The 22338-nt window shown below is 43.9% G+C and overlaps 2 protein-coding genes across 5 annotated transcripts in view; both read left to right on the forward strand.

Annotated features, from left to right (window-relative positions):
* Window positions 1–1067: 1067 nt before the first annotated feature.
* NDUFB8 (NADH:ubiquinone oxidoreductase subunit B8) lies at window positions 1068–4788 on the forward strand. The gene is made up of 5 exons (NM_001245184.2): window positions 1068–1174; window positions 1335–1461; window positions 2046–2145; window positions 3704–3859; window positions 4564–4788. Exons 1-5 carry the CDS (start codon window positions 1075–1077, stop codon window positions 4654–4656), a joined length of 576 nt encoding a protein of 191 aa, NP_001232113.1. The 5' UTR covers window positions 1068–1074; the 3' UTR covers window positions 4657–4788.
* Window positions 4789–7039: 2251 nt separating this feature from the next.
* Window positions 7040–22338, forward strand: part of SEC31B (SEC31 homolog B, COPII coat complex component) — a 35042-nt gene continuing 19743 nt past the window's right edge. The window contains exons 1-10 of one of the 4 annotated variants that reach the window (XM_030275978.4): window positions 7040–7167; window positions 11481–11569; window positions 13566–13689; window positions 14449–14644; window positions 15382–15477; window positions 16557–16697; window positions 17162–17304; window positions 17541–17640; window positions 19562–19723; window positions 21585–21737. In XM_030275978.4, coding sequence (XP_030131838.4) covers window positions 11491–11569; window positions 13566–13689; window positions 14449–14644; window positions 15382–15477; window positions 16557–16697; window positions 17162–17304; window positions 17541–17640; window positions 19562–19723; window positions 21585–21737 — 1194 coding nt within the window. In that variant the 5' untranslated portion in view covers window positions 7040–7167; window positions 11481–11490. Of the gene's footprint in view, window positions 7185–11113; window positions 11197–11480; window positions 11570–13565; window positions 13690–14448; window positions 14645–15381; window positions 15478–16556; window positions 16698–17161; window positions 17305–17540; window positions 17641–19561; window positions 19724–21584; window positions 21738–22338 lie in introns of those variants that run through there. The other 3 variants (XM_030275982.4, XM_030275979.4, XM_072931044.1) reach the window with 3 other exon arrangements.

A 22338-nucleotide genomic window follows, 5' to 3' on the forward strand; every position in this document is an offset into this window, starting at 1 on the left:
GCTGATGGAAGAAGTAGCTGACCACAATCCAAGCCTGCAGCGAGGCCTGAGCCCATGTCAATGGCAATCAAGGTCCCCACTCCCAGTGCTGTCCCCACAGCACTGTGGGCTGCAGAGTGGGACAGGCACCAAGTGCTGCTCCATGGAAAACAGCAGCAGCATCTGCACGGGAAGGTTGGGCTATGAATTAGTAACTTCATTAGATAACCGAGTAACTTCACTGCATAGTCATTCGTAAGGGAGTTGGCTGAATTAAGATACTGCCCCAAAATGACATCAATAGGCCTTTCTTTGGGGTAAGTAAAAGGATCCTCTTCTTTATCTGCAACAAAGGCCCCACCTCAGGCATGCTGTATTTCAGCTACGGTTTTATGGTTCATCACTATCTTCCTTCAATTGTTAGGTTTAAAATTAATGTTGTTATTAGAAGGAATGGCTTTAATGACAAGCTGTCTGTGATAGTTTTTGAGCTGCAAAGCTTTATTATGTAAATCGTTATAGAGACATTACCCATTATAGCTGATGTGAATAACTGAAGGAAAATGAGTTCAACTACCATAGAGTTTACATAATGAAGTAAACTGCAAAATCCTTTAATGCTCATATTGATTTTATTTACAAAAATACATTGCTTACATTTGAAGAATCCCATTGCTAAATTAACATGCCATTTCTGCTGTCCACCATGGAGAAAAGACGATTACATTTGGGTATTGACTTTAATAATACTGATGCCAATACAAAGAAGGCGATTTGCACAACGCCGCCGGGCACGGCATCGATCCGATGGAGCATCGGTGCGGCTGCTCCGCAGTGGGCTCCCCGCGTCTGGAAGGCAGTTCCTGCCATACATTCCTGTTGCCCCGCTTCAGACGGTGACAGACAAGGCGGAATATCGCCCCGGTGCCTTTTTGCCCATTCGGCCCCTGTCAGTGCTACAGCCCCGGCCCGCCCACAGCTGCCCCGGCGGGGGCGGCACCGGCCTCGGCCCCGGCCCCGCCCCGAGCAACGGCCCCGCCCCGAGCAATGGCCCCGCCCCATGCCGCCCGGCGGCCGCGCCTGCGCGCTGGGGCGATGGCGGCGGGCGCTCTCCGCGGTGTCCTCTGGCCCCGGGCGGCCGCCGGGCTCCGGGCGGCCCGGGCCGCCTTGGCGGCGCCTGCCGGGGCGCGGGCGGGTGAGCGGGAGGCGGCGGCTGGAGCGAAGGGCCGGCGGCGGGTCGGGGTGTCTGGGGCACGGGCCGGTGGTTGCGGGGTCGGGGCGGGAGGGCGGTGCGACCTTCCCGGCCCGGCTGCCGGCGGGGCCCGCGCCCACTGTGCCGCGTTGCTCTCCCGCAGCCTCGGAGATGTCCCAGGACATGATGCCCGGGCCGTATCCGCGGACTCCGGAGGAGCGGGCGGCCGCTGCGAAGAAGTACAACATGCGGGTGGAGGACTATCAGCCCTACCCCGACGATGGCCTGGGGTGAGCTCTGCGGTGCCGTTGTTCCGCAGCCGGGAGCGGGCCGGGGCCCCTAGCTCCTGGCTCTGTGGGGACGTGCTGTAGGCTCGTAGCTCCGCTGCATGCCTGCCTTTGCTGTACTGTGAGCTTAGAGCTTTGAAGACGCTTCAGTGTTTTAAAATAGGAACGAATTGAATGAGGCTTGTGTGAATAAAACACGAGCGACTTCATGAGAGAAACTTGAGAGACTTCATATGCTGTTGTACTGTAAGGCTAAGTGGGATGAACTGAAAGCCGTGTCTAGAATAAAGGTTTCAGTAGATGTTTAAATGTTGGGGAATACTTTGACATGTGCTAATATTTTAGTTAAGCTTGCAGTTTCTTTCATCTAGTAGAGCCCAATAAGGCCAGTTTGGCGAATGCCATTTGTTATGGTGTCTGGTGTCAAGGTAACTACTGTTGTGCTAGTTGTTCTAATGCATTTCAGAAATCTATATGCATAAAAGCTATAAGAACAAAGTAGTGTTTAATTCTATTTCCTGTCTTATCCTGTCTCCTACAAATTATATCTAAATTAGTACAGATTTCTTTATGTTTGTTTCTCATAGGTATGGAGATTATCCCATGCTCCCTAATAAGTCGCAATATGAGAGAGACCCCTGGTACCAGTGGGACCAGCCGGACATGAGGCACAACTGGGGAGAGCCGGTAGGAGCAGCAATTCTACTTCTCAAGTTGCTCATCAATGCTCCTGTTACTAAATTCTAACATGTGCCTCTCATTAGTGCTTTCTGTTGAATCCTTTGTGTAATTTCATCACCAGTGCTGGTGTGTGTTGCCTGTGCAAGCAGGGACAGTCAGTTCAAGGCAAAGTTAGGCTTTGGCCATCTGGGTAAATACTGTAACAGTACTGAGGACAGATAGCTTATTACATATGAGAAGGGAGACTTTACAAACTTAACTTTCCCTGCAGGAGTAATTTTATTTGTGTGATTGGACTCAGTACGAGAGCCTGGTTCAGAATTGTTTAGCAAAGAAACCCCTGTTTGAATAAAGTTCTTTTAGTGCAATGGAAGTAGCTACTGTTGCTTTATTACTCCAGGGCTTTTTTGAGGTAGACTACAAATAAGGATGTTCTCTCTAAAGGAAGTTTGCAACATGTCTTTAAGATAAAGGTGAATAGATCATCTGTGTTAACTTTGAGCTTAACTTGAAAATCTAAGCTCCTCAAAATCCTTTCAGGAGTAGCTCTTCTCCTAGTGCATGGTGTTTTTGTGAATAACTGCAATCTGACTGCAGTTACTGAGCTTGGTAATTGACTTATGATCTTTTTTACTAAAAGCAAGAGTTCATCTAAGTATGTGTGCTTAATATATTGTAGTAAAAATGTGTCAGAGCATTTCAACATGTGTACCACAGCAAAGTGCATGTTGTAATGACTATAAAAGCACATAAAAAACCCATGTTGATCCTGTGTTGTAGTGATTGCTGCAGGAAGGTTTGTGTGCAAGCCCTTGCACATGGCGTGGCAATCAGGAACGAAGAGGGCTATACTGGTGTTTTCCAGGTGTCAGCAAATGCCTCTGTTGAGGCAGCTTTGATTTCTGCTCATTCTGGCTCTGGGTTTGATAGGAAATAGCTCTGGAAGAGCTAGTGCTGGGAATCAGGAAGCAGTATTTGAGCTGCAAATTAATAAGTTCTCTGCGTTTATTAATGTGAAAGGAGACTGTAGGCAGAAGATGCTTGAGACTTTCCTATTTATAGTTCAGGGCATTAGTTTGCTACCAGCCTTGCTCTTGTCCTGGAGTAACAGCAGCAGGTCCTCTCTCTCTTTTGAGGGTCCAGCTTCCAAGTGTCAGGTAGTTGCTTCTTTGTTTGAAATAGCACCACTTCTGTTTGGGTATGTGACTGAGCTTCCATTAATTAGGGTTCCAATTAATACCATGCCTTTCCAGTGGTCCTGGGGAGCAAAGCTGAGGTGGAATGATTACCCATAGAAATAAAAACTGCTGCTATCCTATATTTCAGTATGTTGTGTGGTATATGCGTAGGATTAAGTGTAGAGTCTTTTGGGTTTTACTGTAAGCAACAATTTTTTGTGACTGTAGGTAAACCATATACCTCCTCTGTTGCTTTATCTCTACATTTGAGGTGGAGATGAAACAGCTTCTTGCAGTTTTGTGAATGCTGTAATGTGCTGCTTCCCTTGAGAGAAGTAGCTTGACCACTGTTGGTAAATGTGCAATTGTTTTCCTTTGTTCTTTAGATGCACTGGGATTTTGACATGTACATTCGGAACCGGGTTGATACATCCCCCACTGTCGTTCCCTGGCACACCATGAGCAAACACTTCTTGCTCTTTTTGAGCATAATGCTGATCATGTTTGGTCTTGGAGAAATCTACCCATCCTACAGGCCTGTGGTGAGTGAAGCCTAAGGGTAAAGGGAAAAAAAGTAGCTGTATTTCTTGTCATTGCCAGTGCCCATAAGAGTGGTTTTGCTGAAGTGATGGGTGTGAGTGCAAAAATGCTGCTGGCAGTGGATGGGCAAAAGGATATCCCTGTGGCCTCATCTAGCCTAAATTGTTCTCTTGACTGGCCTGGCTCAGTTCACAGATGCTGCTTCATAGTGTGCAGTTCCTGTTCACAGGGAACTAATTTGAACTATGCTCTTACAGTATCCTATCTGTGGTCTAGGTATTCTTCCCTGTGTGTGCATCTACTCAAGTGAGATGCTTTAATTCTTCTCTTGCTCTGTGTTTTTAATTATATCTCATGAGCTATATCATTTGGGAAATGTACTCTTGAAAAATGTGTCTGAATACACAAGCAGTTTCTGCAATATGTTATCCTCATGCTGTGAGATAAAATGTTGATTAAGATTAAAATCAAGACTGCCTTGATGTTTCTGTTAAAAAAAATAATTTATGCAAGGAAGCCCATATTTCTGAATTAACTTTCCTCATACTCTAATATTCTATCTGAAGCACTTAAGAAATAGAAATTTAGGTCATAAATTACAAGCCTTCATTTGGGTAGGGGTGGGATGGGATGAGACATTTTCCTCTTACCCCTTAATTTGCTTGGTGAATGTGGTGAATTTACCGCTCTTTGTTTCTCCTTGTAGGGACCGAAGCAATATCCCTTCAATGACCTGTATCTGGAGAAAGGAGGAGACCCCAATAAAAAGCCACCAACAGTGATACACTATGAAATTTGAAAGTTGTTCAAGTGCTACATTTCCGTCAGTTCTGCTGGGGAAGAAATCTTGTCTAGTGTTCACTGGCATATGTTAACACTTGTTCTTCAATGTTCACCTGCTAACTGCAGTGAAATATATCAATGACACCTACTGTGCTAGTTGTCTTCTGTTCATTTGTGACAGCTGAATTATAGCTAATGAAATGGAGTGACTTTTGCCATTTTTCTAAATGAGAGAGTATCTATAGGGCAAAGTTATGAGTGCAGACCTAGGACTGCTGGTCATTTATGTATCTTGTGCACAAACATTCCTCAGCTGTGCCTGTTTACATAGGCAATACTGCCTGTAACCAAGGCATTTAATGCAGATGCTGCTGGGATTTGGACTGGAGTGTCACTGTATACTGTAAAACAACAGAAATAGATTGGCAAGTGCCAGTCCTTGGGAGTCTGGTACTGTGTCTGCCCTTACTGGGAGATGACTTTGATCTCTTCCAGGTCTAGATGCCCTCTCAAGTGAAGTTTGCATAACCAGTAGGAAGCACTTGTGAGGCACAGAGCCTTGCAGTGTGTAGATGGAAGCTGCCAGCAGAGCAGTGTGGACAGCAGCTGTATGAAAAGGCTAATGAGCAAGTTCAGCTCTGGCCAGATCTGCTTTGATACAAGTGTACAGGTGCCCACAGTTGTTCCTTTATGGCCTGAGTTCATCCACCTGGCCTGGAGTTATATTTGACCCGTGAAATCTGCCTGTTTTGCTGCAAACCACTGGTCTTGGACCTCCTATAGCTTCAGCAACAGTTTGATTGGGAAACTTATACATACAGTTATATTAAGCTCCTAAATTTGTCCAGCTCCACTCCAACATAAGGGTTTTTCCTCTTGTTGCTGGAGGAGACAGTACCTTTAATACTAATTTACAGTGAATCTTCTCTCAACTCTGCCATGCTATGCCCTAATGCCACTGTTGAGTTGCAGGAGTGGGTGGTCACAGAAGGCTGAAGGCTTGGGCCACTCTAGGTGCTTCCTATAAACTGTGTGCTGTGCTCTGCTCTCAGCACCCTGTCGCAGCTCATAGTTTTGTGCTTTAAGAGAAGCAGGTGTATAAAGACTGTGATTCACAGTTTTTCCATCTGTACAGATTTTAAACCCTTAATTCTAAAGAGACTGTTAGCTTGCTTTTGTGTAGGGGTTTTTATAAGGATATATGTTAAAGGAAATTACAGGATTGAATGCTAGGACGTAGTTTTATTTACACCTAAATATTTACAACTCCTTTGGAGCTGCTGAACAATTAACATGCCTCATAGTTTTTGTAACATGTCACCTTCTCTCCTTGTTACAGAAATGCTTGCTTTTAAATTATAGTCAATGATGTTTTATCTCAGAAGGGGTTTCAAGAGTTTTTTATGAGCTATGGGGACCTTAAAATTGAATTCTGTTTTGCAGGGTAAAACACTCCTTAGGGATGTTTGAGTCGAGAATTACCATTCCACAGCACTTACATGACAGCCCTGTATACGATGTTATGAGAGTGGTAAGAGCCTTAAAGTAAAATGAAGGTGATCAGAGCAGTACTAGGAGCCTTGGTGTGTGTGATAGTGTAGCACTTGCATTGAGGCAGGGCTAGGCCCATCCAGCTCATTGTGCTGCATTCCAGTGCTGTTTGCTGCTGCCTGCTTTGGGGACTTCCAATCCCAGTTTGCTCTAAACTGTAGCTTAATTATGGTTTTCATCATGGGGAAGGAATAATGGGTTGGGCAAATATGCCTCAGAAATTCTAAAAAATTGAGTTAGTAATGTAGGCAATTTTTTTCTTAAAGCAGGAGAGATGTAAGAGAAGAAGGCCTATGTCCTTCTGCATATTTTTTCCTGTCAATTAAAATACTTTAGAAAAACACGTTCCATTCCTTTCTGCACACCCTCAGCCTGCATTACATTTGTAGCTAAGGCAAGTTGAGGGGGGTCATGGCAACCGCAGCAGAGCCCAGCTCCAGTAGTGGTGTCCTTGGCCTCCGGCGTGAATCACCCAGTACCGATGGACGGGGCCGATTCGGGTACCGAAAGAGGGTGAAACTGCCCGGGGCAGCGCCGAGCCGGGCCGGGTCGGGCGGCAGAGCGGGGCCACGCTCCGGGGCCGCGCTCCGGGGCCGCGTTCCGGGGCCGCGTTCCGGGGCCGGGCGGCGTTCCGGGGCCGCGCTCCGGGGCCGCGTTCCGGGGCCGCGTTCCGGGGCCGGGCGGCGGAGCGGGGCCGCGTTCCGGGGCCGCGTTCCGGGGCCGCGTTCCGGGGCCGCGTTCCGGGGCCGCGTTCCGGGGCCGCGTTCCGGGGCCGCGTTCCGGGGCCGCGTTCCGGGGCCGCGTTCCGGGGCCGCGTTCCGGGGCCGCGTTCCGGGGCCGCGTTCCGGGGCCGCGTTCCGGGGCCGGCGGCGCGCAGGCGCGGCGGGGCGGGGCGGGCGGCGCTCGGGCTCCCCGCGGCCACCGTCGGAGCGCCGGGCTGCGGAGCGAGCGGCGCGGGAGGCACGGCAGCCAGCCGGTAAGGGCAGCCAGCCGGTAAGGGCCGCCCCACACCCGGCCCCCGGACACCGAGCCGGGACTGGCCCTGCCCCGCCGCGCCCCGTCCCCCCAGCCCAGCGCTGCTGTGCTGCCCTGCCCGTCTCGCTGTCGAGACTCCGCTCCCGGTTCCGTAGCCCCTTCCTTGCCCCGGGAGCCTCGGCTCCCCTCGCCCGTGTCTCCTCCGCCGGCCGGCGGCGGGGAGCGGCCGGGGGCCCTCAGCTGTGTGACCTGGGCCGCGGAGAGGCCTCTGGCGTAGCCCGCAGCCTGCGTCTGACACCCGCTGTCCGAGGTCAATGCTTTCCTCCCAGACCCTGCTCTTTTTCACCGTCCCACGGGGTAATGCTGTTGTGCAGACAAGCGCACTGGAGACGTGTGTGCACCGCCGTCTGAGCAGCGCTGTGCAGTGGGCAACAGCTGCTGAAACTGCGCAGAGCACAAGAAGTTTCTTTATATACCACTGGAGCTGTCATGGAGGAATGTGCTGAGCCCTGCCCTGCAACAACCCCACCTTGCACACACCAGTCATTAGCTGAGATTAGCTGAGTGTGGCTGTGCCTTCTGTAATCGGGGTTTATAATAAGCACATACGAAACAGCCTGGCTATGGGGTGTTGGGGAGCTGCAGAAGGAGCATGTCAGAACAGTGCAAGGGGAAGGGATAGTACAGAGGCTTTAAATCAGCGCTGGGATGTGGAAACTCTAGGGACAATTTGTGTCTTATCCACTGACAATTGTGTCATGGCTGGGGGATGTTTTTCACGTCTTAGGGTGTCTACTTGTCACCCAGGTGACCTTGGAAAAAAAAATCTTTTTTGTTCTGCCCAAGTTTCACTTTTTAGCTAAGTGTGGGGAGATCAGCCTTTCAGGTTCTTTGTGTGCAGTGCTGGAAGTCCAATATCAGCGAGGAATGGTTGGGTGTCCAGTGGAAGGAGGAGGACTGGGAAAGTCAGTGGGAGGGGATTTCTGATTGACAGTATTTGGGTGGTGCAAGAGAGAAGGCCTCACTAGAGTGCTATCAGGGATAATTATTATGGCAGCTTTGAGGGTCAATTAGTTCATACAACAACCATGGTCTTACTATAATGTTCTGTAATGCCATAAGTATTTCAGGTTAGCAAAGGTGAGAAATTTTTGCCTCAGACAGCATTGTTTGCATGGTCTAATGTAATTTGGGAATTTTCACTGTTTAGCTGCAAGCTCTCTATTTCTCAGTGGTGAGGTGTGCTCTGATCTGTTAGGTTTTGCTTTGCAGGCATTGTTACCCTTTAATGTCTGTGCAGGAAGCCATTTCTGAGGAAAGCCGTAGGGAATTGCTGCTTCTGTCCACTCCCTTTGAGGCTGAGATCCATTAATATATTAGATCTGTAATCGGATGGATGTCTGTAGAAGAAGGGTGAGGAATTGTCATGATTAATTAATAAGAAGTCCCGAGAAAAGCATGGGAATTCTTGGAATCTTAGATGCTATTTTGAGCGATGACAGCAGGTGGCAACCTCTCCCTAAAAATTCTACTGTGGAAGAGTTCAATACTTGCAAATTTTTCTCAGGCAGACAGAAGAGTTTGCTAAAGAAGGGTTTTTTCCTTATTTAAGGATTATGAGTACTCTCCTGGATACAGTACTCTCCTGGATACAGATATGCATAGTGTACAGAAGGATCACTTTTGTAAAAGCAAGACTCAAATCAGGCTTTTTTTTTTTTCTCTTTCAAACTCACTGACTTAAGGAGGAGGTTCTGCTGTATCTCTGCAGATCCTCAGCTGCAGTGGACCTAAACTGCTCAGACATTCTTAAGAGACAGTGTGATACTGTGATCCTTTAGCTTCTTATGCATCCTCTGTGGGCCTCCTCAATTCTGTTGAAAGCATTTCTGGTTTGCCTTTAGGGCCAGGGACACAGTGAACCTCTTTGGTACCTATGATCCAGCACTTCTGCGGTTGTTCTGTTGACATTGAGACACTTTAAATAGAGTGTTGTTTGCTTTCCTCCATTTGGGTGGGTTACCATGACCAAGACACTTCACCTTCACATTCTGACCTGACTTAAGTGTGTGAAAAAAGAACAGTAATTATGCAGTAATTGACTTTCTTATGTAAAATGCTCTATTGACAAGAAAAGCCAAACAATTGATCAATACTGTTCCGCACAATTTTTTGCAGCTTATCTTTATTTGCACATTAAAGGTAAATGATTTCAGGCATGCAGTCAGTCCATCACAGAGGTAAGGAGGGGGAGCTTGTACATAGATGTATTCTTCACTGACTCCTGACTAGCTAATTTTGTGTAGGGGAAAGGTCTCTTGGCCATTGTCTATTAATATTATCAGGGAAGTTGCCCTCTCAAAAGCCAAGAAGCAGTGAGGCCTGAGTGCACAGCCAGCTTCTACAACTGATAGGTTGTAACTGGAGGAGGAAGAGACAAGGAAGGGACTTGTAAGGAACATGCCAGCTGTCCTGTCCCCCATAGTGGTGGACTCGGCTAGAACCTTGTGCAATAGACTGTTGCTAGACGATTCACCTAAATTCTGTGGATATTTTCACTCGCCTCTGCCAACAAAGGGAGAAGACCTAGACAGGGTTTCTGCAGTAGTATGGGAGGCATGAGTAGGTACTAGAACATCTTGAGAGATGCACCACAGAGAGAGTGTGGTAGACCCCTAACAAGTACCCCACAAAGTGTGTACTGGAAGATTGGAAAGTAAGCTTTAGAGATTTGTTATGGTAATGAGGAGATGACCTTTCCACCTCTATTCATAGGGGGCATGAAGAAATAGTTACACTTCACTTTTTAAAATTGTACAAGAGTTCTGTTCAGATTCTGTTGGGCCTTAACTAAGTTGGGATAAGTTTAATGTGTGAATAGCAGTTGGCAGTTTGAGCTTTGAGAGATACTGCTGCAGACTAATGCTAAAAAAGCATTAAATAGATTCTAGTCAATCAGCATATCCTAGCAGTGCATGGGAGACAGAGGATCCTTATCTTCTGACTTGTGAGGCAGAAGGAACCCTAAAAAGAGGTGTAGAATTATTAGCTGGGAGGTCCAAGGCCAAGAAGTAATGCTGACCCAGCTTCCCCCTTGTGTGGGCCCCGGGAGGCCACAATTTCTTATAAGCCCTGCATCTGAACAGAGGGCCATGTGATGGAGGTTGTAGTTTACACAAACAGTGTCAAGTAACCAGGAGAGGTTAATCACAGCAAACTGACAAGATGCAGAGAGTTTTGCTGTGCTGCCTGCTGACAGTTTTACTTTATTCAGCATGGTATCATCTAAGCATACAGTTCTGTTTAGCTAGAGTTAAAAGACTGCAGTGCAGCCAAGCTCAAAAAGTTTAGGCACTGCTCATGAGAGTGACCCCACTAGCCTGTGAATGCCCACACATCATTTATGATGCTTAGAAGGCCTGTTTGTGGTCAGGAATGGAGCACAGAATGCTTTCTCCTTAGTAAGAATGGGATCCTGCTCAGAACAATAATTATCTGTATTGTATTTAGTTGTCTTTATACTCAGTTTTGCAGCCTCCCAGCTGTCTTCTGTTGATGTTTAATTTTCAATTAGCCTGCTACATTGTTGCCCAACTAATCTCTCTCCAGAGACTTGGGCAAATTTTGGTCTTGTTTTACAGGTGTCGCTCCATTTATCCTGAGTAAATAAAGAATTGCTGTCAGTGCTGAGATTGAAACTCAGTAGTTACTTGTGGATTACTTCTCACCTCGTACCATTTGCTGGCTCAAAGAGAAAGTCAAATGATTTTTTTTGCCTTTGCTTTTTGGAGAAGCAAGAACAAAGTACATTAACTGAATTGGCACACGATAGCATTGCACTTTGTTTTCTGTTGCCACGTCACTTTTCTGCTTGGAATTTAGCCTGCCCTGAGATTCCTTCTGCTCCCTTTTTGCTTATGTATATACATAACATTAGCTTGTTTGGAGAGAGCAACTAGTGCTAGATCAAAATGCATTTGTTTAAACAATTTCTGTAGCTGATTTAAACCAGCCTGCAGTGAAGACTTGAGTATGTTAATTTAGATCCCCTTCTTTTTTCTGAAACTCTCCTGTAATTGGGACACATGAAAAAGAGAACTGAATATGAAAGAAAATTTGGGGTCAGACAGTGGAATTTTTGGGGGGGTTTTAAAGAATTCTTAAATATCCTGATTTATTCCAGTATTCACTGCCTCAAGAAGTAGCAATTAGCTTCACTGTTTTGAGAGCAGTGTGTTCTCATCATGTTTCTAATGTGAGTATCTTCACATCAGCTGTATCTCACTGTTCTAAACTCTGTGAAATTTCTTTCAGAGTCCAGAAAATGAAGCTAAAAGAAATTGAGAGAACAGCTGTGCAGGCATGGAGTCCGGCAAACAACCACCCTATTTACATAGCAACAGGTAAAGTTCTTCACAATTTGTGAGTATTAGAGTATGAATCACAGAAAAAAATTATGTAGAGTTGTATGGGTTTTAGCTTTCAACAGTTTCCGCCTTGATAGTATCTTGAAGACTTACAAGCAATATACCAAAAACATTACAGCTTTTATGATTTTTTAAAGTAAGTGGTAGAGAATTACTTCTATGCCCAACTTTGACATTTTAAACATGAGTGATTTTTCAAAGGTTGAATTCATGATTTTTTGATTTCTAATTAAGACTGTATGGACTCCAACACTGCTTGCTGTTCTGCATTACACATGTCCTGTGCCTGTGGGGGAAAAAAGTTAACTCAAGTAGTTTGTTTAAGGTCACTTGTACTTGTCTGTCTTCAGTCATAATTATGTAGCTTGACAATCAAATACTATATACCTCTTCTCCCCTAAAGTTGCCTGTTTTGGTGAATTATTCCATTTTCAGTACTTTTTCAAGACTTAAGTTTTATTTTGTTGATTTCATTACTTAATCACTATTCTTACAGCAATTTTATTTCCTGAAGCAGAAAATGAGCCTGTTCACTGAGTTGGCAGTGGGCAAGTTTGTCTGTGTGGAGCTGATGGCTCTGGTGGTTTGGTTGGGTTTGCATAGTAAGGCTTTGGTTGCTGGGGTGGCTCCTGTAAGAAGGTGCTAGGAGCTCCCACTGTGTCCACTGGTGCCAGTGCCAGCCTCCTTCCAGATGGACCCACCACTGTCCCAGGCCGAGCCCCGCAGTGGCAGTGCCTCTGGGATAACATAGTTAGTAAGAGGGAGAAAAAATGCCATGTGCAACTGAAGCACAAGAGAGGAGTGAGGATATGTGAGAGAAGCAATGCTGCAGTCACCACGGTCCATGGGCTGGAGGTGCCTCAGGTGCCAGAGCAGAGATTCCCCTGCAGCCCCTGGTGAAGACCTTAGTGAGGCAGGCTCTCACCCCCACAGCCCATGGAGGTCCATGGTGGAACAGATACCCAGCTATAATCCACCCTGCTGGAGCAGGTGGATGCCAAAGGATGTTGTGGCCCTGTGGAAAGCCCATTCTGGAGCAGGCTCTTGGTAGGGCCTGTGACCCCATGGAGAGAGGAGCCCATGCTGGAACAGGTTTGATGGCAGGACTTGTGACCCTATGGGGGACTGAGGTTGGAGCAGTCTGTTCTGAAGGACCACCTCATGGAGGAGAGCCACACTGGATCAGTTTGTGAAGAACTGCAGCTTCTGGGAAGGATTTACATTGGGGAAGTTTGCAGAGAACAAGGCCAGGGTTTTGACTGAACCAAAGGTCTTGGCTTCAGTTTGCTTTAGATCAGAAGCTGTGTGGTTTCATAAATTGTACTGCTTTTTAATAGTCCTTTGGGCACTTCCCATGCTGTAAGCATCCCTGTAGTAACTGGGGGACAGTTTGCCTGGCAGTGTCCCACTAGGTAATGTTAAATCAACTTGTAGCTTTTACTCCATAAGAATAAAGAGAAAGAAGGAAGCTACCAGTTTGTGACTGCTGGCTGTCTGTGGGTTGTTGAGGCATGTTTAGTGGTCACAGTTGAAGAACTTACTCTTGTAGAGTAGGTTTGCAAGGTCTGATTAAGACATGTAATGATTGAGGAGCAGTATGCAGAAGTACTTGGGATGATAATTGTAGATGGATTTCATTATGTCAGTGCATTTGTAATTTAGAGAAGAACTTAATATCAAAAGCCATAGTTTCTTGGAGGAGGGTGCATGAGTTGCACCTATCCCAAGAAAGTTATGTGTGTAACAGTAACCTTGGTGACCAGAATTTCCTGAAGAACTTTTAATTTCTTTCAAAGTCATTGTCTTAATTGTTGATTCCTTTTCCTGAGGTGTTCAGACATGTCCTCTTTTGAATTATTACAACACCAAGGTTGTGTTGACTATGAAGAACAGGTTTTCAGTGCCTTTCTCTTTTTTTATCTTGTGCTCTTGATAAAAATGCCAACTATTGTTGCCCTTGTACTTCTGCTAGGAACATCTGCCCAACAGCTGGATGCATCCTTCAGTACAAATGCCACCTTGGAAATATTTGAAGTTGACTTCAGGGATCCCTCCCTGGACATGAAGCAGAAAGGAGTACTTCCTGCCTCAAACAGGTACTAGGGGCTCATACTGATGTATCAATTAATTAAACTGAAAAGGGTTTTCTGGTGCAAGAAAGGAGAGGAGGAGATGGTGTTTACAGCATATAATATGATCTTTTGAATCAATTGACCTGTCTTCAAAAATGGAACATTTTTGTTGATGCAGATCATATTGGGTATAAAAGTAGGGTAGTCAGTCAGTAGAGACATTTTGTATAATGTGAATTTGCTGGGGCTAACAATTTGCCCTGAAGAGACAGTAGAGAGAGTGAAACTTACTTTCCAGCTTTTTAAAACAAGATGATTTCTTGGGGTTATCAGTGGGTGACATCTGCCCCCAGCGTAAAACACAGCCTGGATTTTAACTAGCAGATTTTAAAGGGTGTAAACATATTTTTCAGATAACAGCTCTGGAAATGAAGGCACATAGATCTCTTAACTAATTTTCAGTAAAGTGTAGGCTAAAGGATTTCACCCATCAAATCCCATGTGAAGTCCTAAAAGTTTTAAACAAACAATCAAACAGCCAAAAAAATAGAGATAAACTCTTCCTTTTTAAATTACCTTGGAAAGTCACTGGAAGGAAACTTATTTCTTTTTTTGCATGCAAGAGCCACAGTCCTCTTCTAAAGGAGATGATTTTTTGAAGTGCAGACTGATGGATGTGTTTGATAGGTTGAAACGTGGATGTGAGTTTTGGTAATGAGGAGGGTGTTTTGCTTACCACCGAACATCATGGCCTATGCCAGCTTTATTTTCTTCTTATTTTAGGTTTCATAAGCTGATCTGGGGGAACTTTGGAAATGGATCTGCAGAGTGCTCTGGAGTGATCATTGGTGGAGGGGATAACGGAGTGCTGACAATGTACAGCGTGCACCACATCTTGGCTTCGAAGGGCGATCCTGTCATGGCACGCACAGAGAAGCATTCAGGTCCTGTTCGAGCCCTTGACTTCAACCCTTTTCAGGTGCGTGACATTAAGATATCAAAGCAAAGTTAATCTTCATGTTAGAAAATGCATTCCTCTGTGTATAGATTCATAAATAAAGGAACAAGTTTTAACTTAAGAGGTGCAATAGTTGTTACACAAGACAGGTTTGAGACTCAGATTTTGGTTCTGTTCACAGCTTTGCCTCTGAATTCCCCTGCATCTATAAAAACATGTATTGTAATATTGTTACATATCAAACCATTGTCCTTTCGAAATTAAAACTTTCATTCTTTATTTATGCAGTTGCTGTTTAATTCAGTGGGGCTCTGATCGCATTTGAAAAGACTGCAACATAAATGAAGAGTGAACAGAACATGTTTCTTGTGGTAGCACAGAGGCAAATGGAAAATTGTCTGCAGTTGGTTGTGAGAAACTTGCATCTTTGCAGAAGAAATGTCCTTGATGCCAGGCAAAGGCTCAGCTGGCCAGAGATGGTGGCTTTGAGGCCTATGGCTGAATTTCATCATGATTAACAGCAGCCATCTGCACAAAACAGACACATTTTAAATGTGTCTGTACTATGCCACCATGGATGGCACAGAGGCCAGAGCTGTGCTTGGTTTATAATCCAGTTAGTATCTTTATGCATGCCCGTGGCTGTGAAATGCAGCTCTCATCTCACTTTGGAAGATTTTGGGGGTTTTGCTTCCATTTATTTTTAAGAAATCTGTGAGCAGGAATCTCAGCTGAGCTTTTCCTTTATTTTTCTACAGAGTAATCTCTTGGCTTCCGGAGCCAATGATTCTGAAATTTTCATCTGGGACTTGAATAATTTCAGTGTGCCTATGACTCCGGGGACTAAATCACAGGTAAATGAGTTTTCCTCTGGCCAATACTTGTGCAGTTTTGTATCTCAGTAGGCAAGACAAAAAGATGTGTGTGGACACATCCTAGCCTAGTCAGTCTGTGAAATGGGAATGACTTTGAAGTCTGTCAGGAGAGAGATGAATCAGAAAAGACTGATTGGTTTCATTCTTGGGGATGGAAGAAGTGTTGTGAAGGGAGGGGAGGTAGACTGGCAAGCTCTGGAAGGATGCGCTTTGCATGGATGGGTAAGCTCTTTGTGGATTTGAATCAAGTAACTGACCAGTTTATCTTGTGATCCAGCTGGGGCATGTGTGATGGATTAAGAAGGTTTATTGGACCTTCTCTGAGGAATGAATTTATTTCAGGCTTCAGCTGAGGCTTTTCATATCTCATGAAAGTCATATCCCTAGCAGAGCCAGTGAGCCATTAAATGCATCTTGGCTATTGCTCCCAGGTAATATTTCCCGGGTTTGAAGAGGAAGAAGTTTCTGATCTTCTGATGCTTATTATATTATTCAGGGCAATCAACTCCTGAAAGTAGAAAATTTATAGTAAACTTCAGTAAATGCAGGCTAGTTTTTTCCTCCAGTAAGTCTCCTGTTTGTTTCCTTGCCTATCTCGTGCATTGCAGTAGATACAGTAACAGCAATTAGTCATGAATACTTCATTGTTTTCCGTCTCACTGCACTGCTGAAATGTTGCACGAGGTCATTTTTCCATTTAAGTTCATCTGAGAAGTTGGGGTAGAATCATATATGTGTGCTTAGCTGCAGTTCTCTCTGGAGTGATTTATAACACATTTGGCCAATGTAGAATCCAGTGCCTGTTCCTCAAATGCAGAGGTACTTTTCCAGGTGACATTCCCCTATAGAATTTTACTGTCCACTGTACTCTGAGTAAAGTACTTTGCCTAGTCTTTCTGGTTAGTGCTGCTGGTAGTTCCAGTTAGCTGATCAGCAACTGAAGAGAGGAATCTATGTATCATCAAATCCCTAATCCCTCAGTTAAACTATTGACAGACTCCTGTGAGTGTTCCCTCAGCTTGGGAATAATGGATATGTGGCCTTTCCTGTCTTGGCAGCCGCATGAAGACATCAGTGTGGTGTCCTGGAATCGGCAAGTGCAGCATATCCTGTCCTCCGCTCACCCCAGCGGCAAGGCTGTGGTTTGGGACCTCAGGAAGAATGAGCCCATCATCAAAGTCAGTGACCACAGCAACAGAGTGAGTGGAGGAAAGGCTGCATTTCTAACTAGCTTACAACATGCCACATGTGACTACAAAGCAGTGGCACAGACTCTTGGGACAAGTGTATTTATTCTAGGAGCTGTTGGAACTAGTTCTCTTGGAGACGTAGCATCAAAGCACCTCTTTTTCTTCTTTCCTGAATGACATGTGGAAACAAGACCCCTTACTATTCTTAAAATTCATGCACTCTTGCGTTCAGTTTCCATGTTCACAACTCATTTTTGAGAAGCCTCCCAGCTTTCTTTCTAGGTCAGCTTTGGGGGTTTTTTTGCTGTGAAGAGACAGTAGAACTACTTGCTGCCTGGAGCAAGACATTACTAGACTTGGTTTATGTCAGGCATTCTAGGCGAGTTCAGTACAGAATGACATGGCTTTGGCCCATTTGTGCTTTTGCCAACTTGCATTGCTGAATTTTCAGCCTGTGCTATTTTTGTCCCTAGATGCATTGCTCAGGAATGGCCTGGCATCCAGAAGTTGCAACCCAGTTAGTCCTTTCCTCTGAGGATGACCGTTTGCCAGTGATCCAAATATGGGACTTGCGCTTTGCTACCTCGCCTCTTAGCCAGCTGGAAGGGCACACCAGGTGAGGACTTGCATGATGTGTTGCATCTTTTCAAGGCAGACAGCTGGGATTCTGGACTTTGGGGAGCTGTGATTTTCTCCTGGGCCTGCTTTCTTTCCCAGATAAATCTGGTTGAAGGTAGAGATGAGAACTAGCATTTCTGAGCCAAGGTGCTGGTGCATGGTGCTTTCTTAGTGACTGGATGGCAGAACAAACTGTACAGGAAATGTGACTGATTTCTTTCTGATCTATTTTAGGGGAGTTCTCTCTGTTTCTTGGTGCCAGGCTGACCCTGAACTGCTGTTGAGTAGTGCCAAAGACAACCGGATCTTGTGCTGGAACCCAAGTCTGGGGGAGGTGTGTAACCACAGCTATCAGTACACATGGTCTGCTTTATATTGTGTACTTTGCTGTGTGTGTGTGTCCTTCCCTTTATCCTTGTGGAGTGCCAATGTAATTCCCTCAAGCGTGTCTTATGCACTCCTTTCTGAAGTGAATGAGTGTGGTCCATATCCAGACTGAAACAGGTTTTTGCTGATACGTCTTTGTCCAGGTATCAGAGAGGGAAGAAAACTTTTCATTAAAATTTAGTTTAAACAATTTATGATTACTCTTGCTGTGCTCACACTTTAGTGTTCTCTCTTTCCATGTGCTTCTTCTTTTTCCTTCTCCTAGAGTAGCAAGTTCATTTGGGAGGAAATTTGAAGGAGACCAAGGAGCATATGTTAGAGAGGGTCACTGAAAAGGGAACAGTGTAGTTAAACAATGCATGTAGACTTTATTTGTAGTAAAATGGTTTCACGTGTATGTGCTTATCCAGTCATGTATCTCAGAATTACCATACTTGGTATATTATGTATCACCTGAATTTAAGTGGGGCTGTTTAAAATTTTTTATTGCACACCCATTCATTCAATGTGGAGATCCTGGATAAAACTGAACTTTGGACAATGCAGTTGATCTTGATGATAGCATGGGGAAAGTGCTCTAACAATACTGAGCAAAGTCCAGATGGGAGCCACATGCTAGATTAATTTAATGGGACAGTATCACTCAGCTGACCACTTTTGCCTTGGAGACAAGGAAAAAAACTAATCTGTTTTCCTAAAATGCATGCAATGCTGCTTTTGTAGTTTCATGGGATTTGATGCTCACTTAGTCTAGATCTCTAGTGGTTAGAAGAGATTCAGACTCTGAAATGTTCCTGATGTCTAATTTTTATGAAAATATTTTCACTGTCTTTTAGTAGAAAACTTAAAAAAAACTTAGTGTGGCTGACTAATCTTTATGCATGCTGCTCTAGATTTGCAGAGTCCAAATTAAAATTAGCCTTTTGTGTATAAACTACTGTTAGGGGGTTCTTTTTGACTTGGCACCAATGAACAGCAAATTTTCAAGTGAAAAAGTTGGAAACCTTTGTAGTATTAAGGATTAATATAGTTATACAGAATGGCTGATCTCTTAAGTTTGAGGGAAGTATTGGTTACTTTGAGTTTGGGGGATGTTTGGTTTATTTGGATTCATTTTTAGTTTTTCTATTTGGCAATCTAGATTTTCATATAAGCAAATGATATTATTTTGCTTCTATCTGGAACAGAAAACACAGATCATGTTCCCACAGAAAATGAAGCTGTGATTGTCTATGCTTTGTTCTGTAAACCATATGTTCATTTTATATATGGGAGGTTTAAAATCAAGGTTGTGTTAATGAGTTGCTCAGCATCAGGCAGGAAGTCTGTGACTGGGCCATGAATTGAACTTTGGCTTTTTGAATGCTGAACCATAAACTTGTTGGCTGCAATGTCCTTCATAGTTCATGTGCAGCTATTACATTCCTCTCATTCTATTTCTTTTTCTTTAGGCTCTTTATTTTCCTTGTCCACACTATTCTTTCTGTGTTCTTGCTCATGACACATTCTTGCCTCTTGACTTCTGGTTTTATTGTGTTGTTTTCTGGCGTCTCTCCCTTTATTAACAGCAAATGTGACAATGCTATAGTACTCTGATACAGAAAGCAGAGCAAAAGTGACTTCTCACTTTGGGATTTTTGTTCTACAGTCAGAATATCCAGTTTAACATGAGTTTTCTGTGACTTTCAGCTATTTGGACTCAAGGTGTTATAATTTGGTTTCAAACGCACCCTTCAGGAAGCAAAAATAAGAGATTTATATGCAATGATGACATGTAACCAAAGTGACAGGCTTGCTGTGAGCAAGTAATTTGGGAAAAGCAGGAGGCTATTTGTGTTGTGCTCCTATTTTGTCTCTTTTTATGATAGGTGGTGTACGAGTTGCCCATTCGGAGTCAGTGGTGCTTTGATGTCCAGTGGTGTCCTAGGAATCCTTCAGTCTTCTCTGCTGCCACTTTTGATGGGTGGATCAACATTTATTCTGTTATGGGTGGGAACTTAGAAGCTCAGCAGAAGACACAGGCTGACAAGGTAAAGTCCTGTGACTATGTTAGACTTTGACAGACTGGCAGTTTCTCTCATGACTGCTCAGAGTGGTGGAAGCACACGTGTGTAACAGGGTCACTTTTAAGTGATGCAGTCTCTCCACACCCCTGGACCTATGGCTGCATGGTGTGGGAACCAGAAGCTACCTGTGTGGGGTTTAATAATCCCATCAGCTGCCAAAGAGAGACCACATTTCCTCTCACAAGGTGTGTAAAGAGAACCAAGAGCAAGCGCAGTTGTGATGTTAAGATACATTTTATTGTTATTACTGTTAGACTAAAAATAAAACAGTACACAAGCTTTTCTTGTCATTAGGTTAACATTAAATACATTGATACTAATTAATAGGATATGTTATTCTTCATTAGTTTAGAAGGTAATTTTATAAAGTTACTTATAAACCACTATTAGCAATTTTCCTCAAGTCTTTTGACTACAACTTTGAGCATGTTAATATTTTTGATACTGAAACCCATTACTTAGCTAATTAATAGATGAGCAAACTCTGAACAGATTAAATGTCACTACTGTCTAAAATTTTAGTTTTAATCTGCTGTCTAGTCTTTTAATTCCCTCCCTCTCCCAGCCAACAAATGCCTTACAATACAGGTTTTAAGAGAATACGTATGAACTGGCTTAAGTGTTATTTATATAGTCATTTACAGCTGACTGAGTTCAGTTTCATAGGATTTGCAAGAGACAGAAAATACTTTATCAAGCAACAGCTGCAGGAGATTAAGGATTTATTTAACCCATGGAGAATTTTCTTTCTCTGCATTCTTCATGTGTATGCACCACAATTCCACTGTTCAAAATTGGGGAACAGTAGTGTTGAATAATTCCTGAATAAATTGAATGTCAAGTAAGAACACAAGCAGGAGATAATGACAGTTATGGTGGCAGGGAGTTCATGACCAAGAGGTCTCTCTCTTATGAATTCGATAGTCTCAGGACAGAAACTCTATCGCACACCTGGTTGTGTATATTTATTTCTTTAAGGTTTAGGGTGTTTGATATGTTGGATATAAGCTGTTCCTCAAGAACTATTCTTTCTTTGGAATTGGTTTCCTCTGAAGAAAGACAAAACATTGCCTGTGATTCTAAGATTTGGCAACCTTAGCTTGATCATCCTGATGTTGCTTCCTTTCAGGTATGCTGGTTAGCTGAATTATAAAGCTATTCCCTATGGTCCAGTCAAACTTGAACAGGATTATCTATAGCAAACAACAAATCTATGCAACCATGGTTAAAAATGAAAAATGCTTGTGAACAGCATTGTATGTATGTTCACTGACTCTCTAAATTTAAGAAATCTCGCTCAGGGGCCACTTTTGATACACTTTTGTCTAGACAAGAAATTTTTATTTCATCAGTCTCATCGAAGCCAAAAAAGCTTGAGACAGTCCTTGAAACTAACCCATTTGAAAGACTCCAGCAACAAAAAGGGAGTCAGAATTCCTTTGTGAGAAAAAATAAGAAATAAGTTAGAAAACTTTTGACCACATGTTGTCATTATCTTGCATAAAACAAGTAATTTTGCAACTCCTCTGTTTGAGCTGGGTGCTAGGCCTAGCAATGTTTTTTTTAGGAAATTTGCATCTTGCTAAGGAAAAACCACTTGAAAATCTCTTAGGGTAAAACTTTCTTGAGAAACAATTGCTCTAACTGTTTTGAAATGCCATTTCTCTTGCACAGGGACTTGGTGGTATTCCAGAAAGAGGTGCTGTACTAGCCTCATTTTTCATCAGTGTGGAAAGTAACTAGTTCCTAAGCAATAGTTTTTTGTACTTACTCCATGCAGAGAGGAATTGAATTATATTTTCTTCTCATGTCCATCTGATTCTAGATCTCTTCCTCCTTCAACAACCTGGATCCCTTTGGCACAGGACAGAGCCTTCCTCCTCTGCAGGTGCCAGAGCAAGTAACTCAGACCACCTTGATTCCACCATTAAAAAAGCCACCCAAGTGGATTCGCAGACCTGTGGGGGTTTCATTTGCAGTAAGTGAATGGAGCATCCTTATCTGAAAGTGCAATACATGTGTTGTCTTGTGACACAATCCTTTGCTTTCACTGGAGAAACCTGTATCTTCCTGTTGCTAGTTGTTTTAATGCCTGTTTAAGGTGCATTGTGGTCTCCCATGAAGTGAAGGTTGTTTACTCTCAATATTCAGATATATTTCCAACAAGAAAGAGTCCTGTAGCAGAGAATGGGAGATTAAAAGTAGAAGTTAACAAAATCAAAGAAAAATTTGTAAAAGCTGTCCTTGCAGACTGGCATGTATTCCCATTGTCCTCTGTCTGTCTCTTTCCTATCCAGGCATTTAATTTTCCTCACATCTTTGCTCCTAAATTGGATGGCTGAATTGTTCTTTTAGCCTGTTGCTTGACTTGTTCTTTGTCTGTCTAGTGCATGCTCTTCACCTGATAGTTTTTATCAGTGCAGTCTGCCTCTCCATGTAACAAAAGAACTAACAGTTCTGTTCAATGGCACTTTTTCCTCTGTGCCTCTCTGGCACTTGCAGTTGGCTAGGCCTGATCGGATACGCACAAGTGTCAAATTTATCACTGTTCAGTTCAGCCAAAGGGCTCGTAATGAGAG

Source organism: Taeniopygia guttata, chromosome 6, assembly GCF_048771995.1.
Source record: "Taeniopygia guttata chromosome 6, bTaeGut7.mat, whole genome shotgun sequence".
Classification (NCBI taxonomy): Eukaryota; Metazoa; Chordata; class Aves; order Passeriformes; family Estrildidae; genus Taeniopygia; species Taeniopygia guttata.

Bases quoted from the DNA above. Each gene is read 5' to 3' on its own strand.
- NDUFB8 (NM_001245184.2), top strand. From the start codon at position 1,075: ATGGCGGCGGGCGCTCTCCGCGGTGTCCTCTGGCCCCGGGCGGCCGCC. The intron at 1,175-1,334 runs GTGAGCGGGAGG...GCTCTCCCGCAG, and splicing joins GCCTGCCGGGGCGCGGGCGG to CCTCGGAGATGTCCCAGGAC. The intron at 2,146-3,703 runs GTAGGAGCAGCA...TTTGTTCTTTAG, and splicing joins GGCACAACTGGGGAGAGCCG to ATGCACTGGGATTTTGACAT.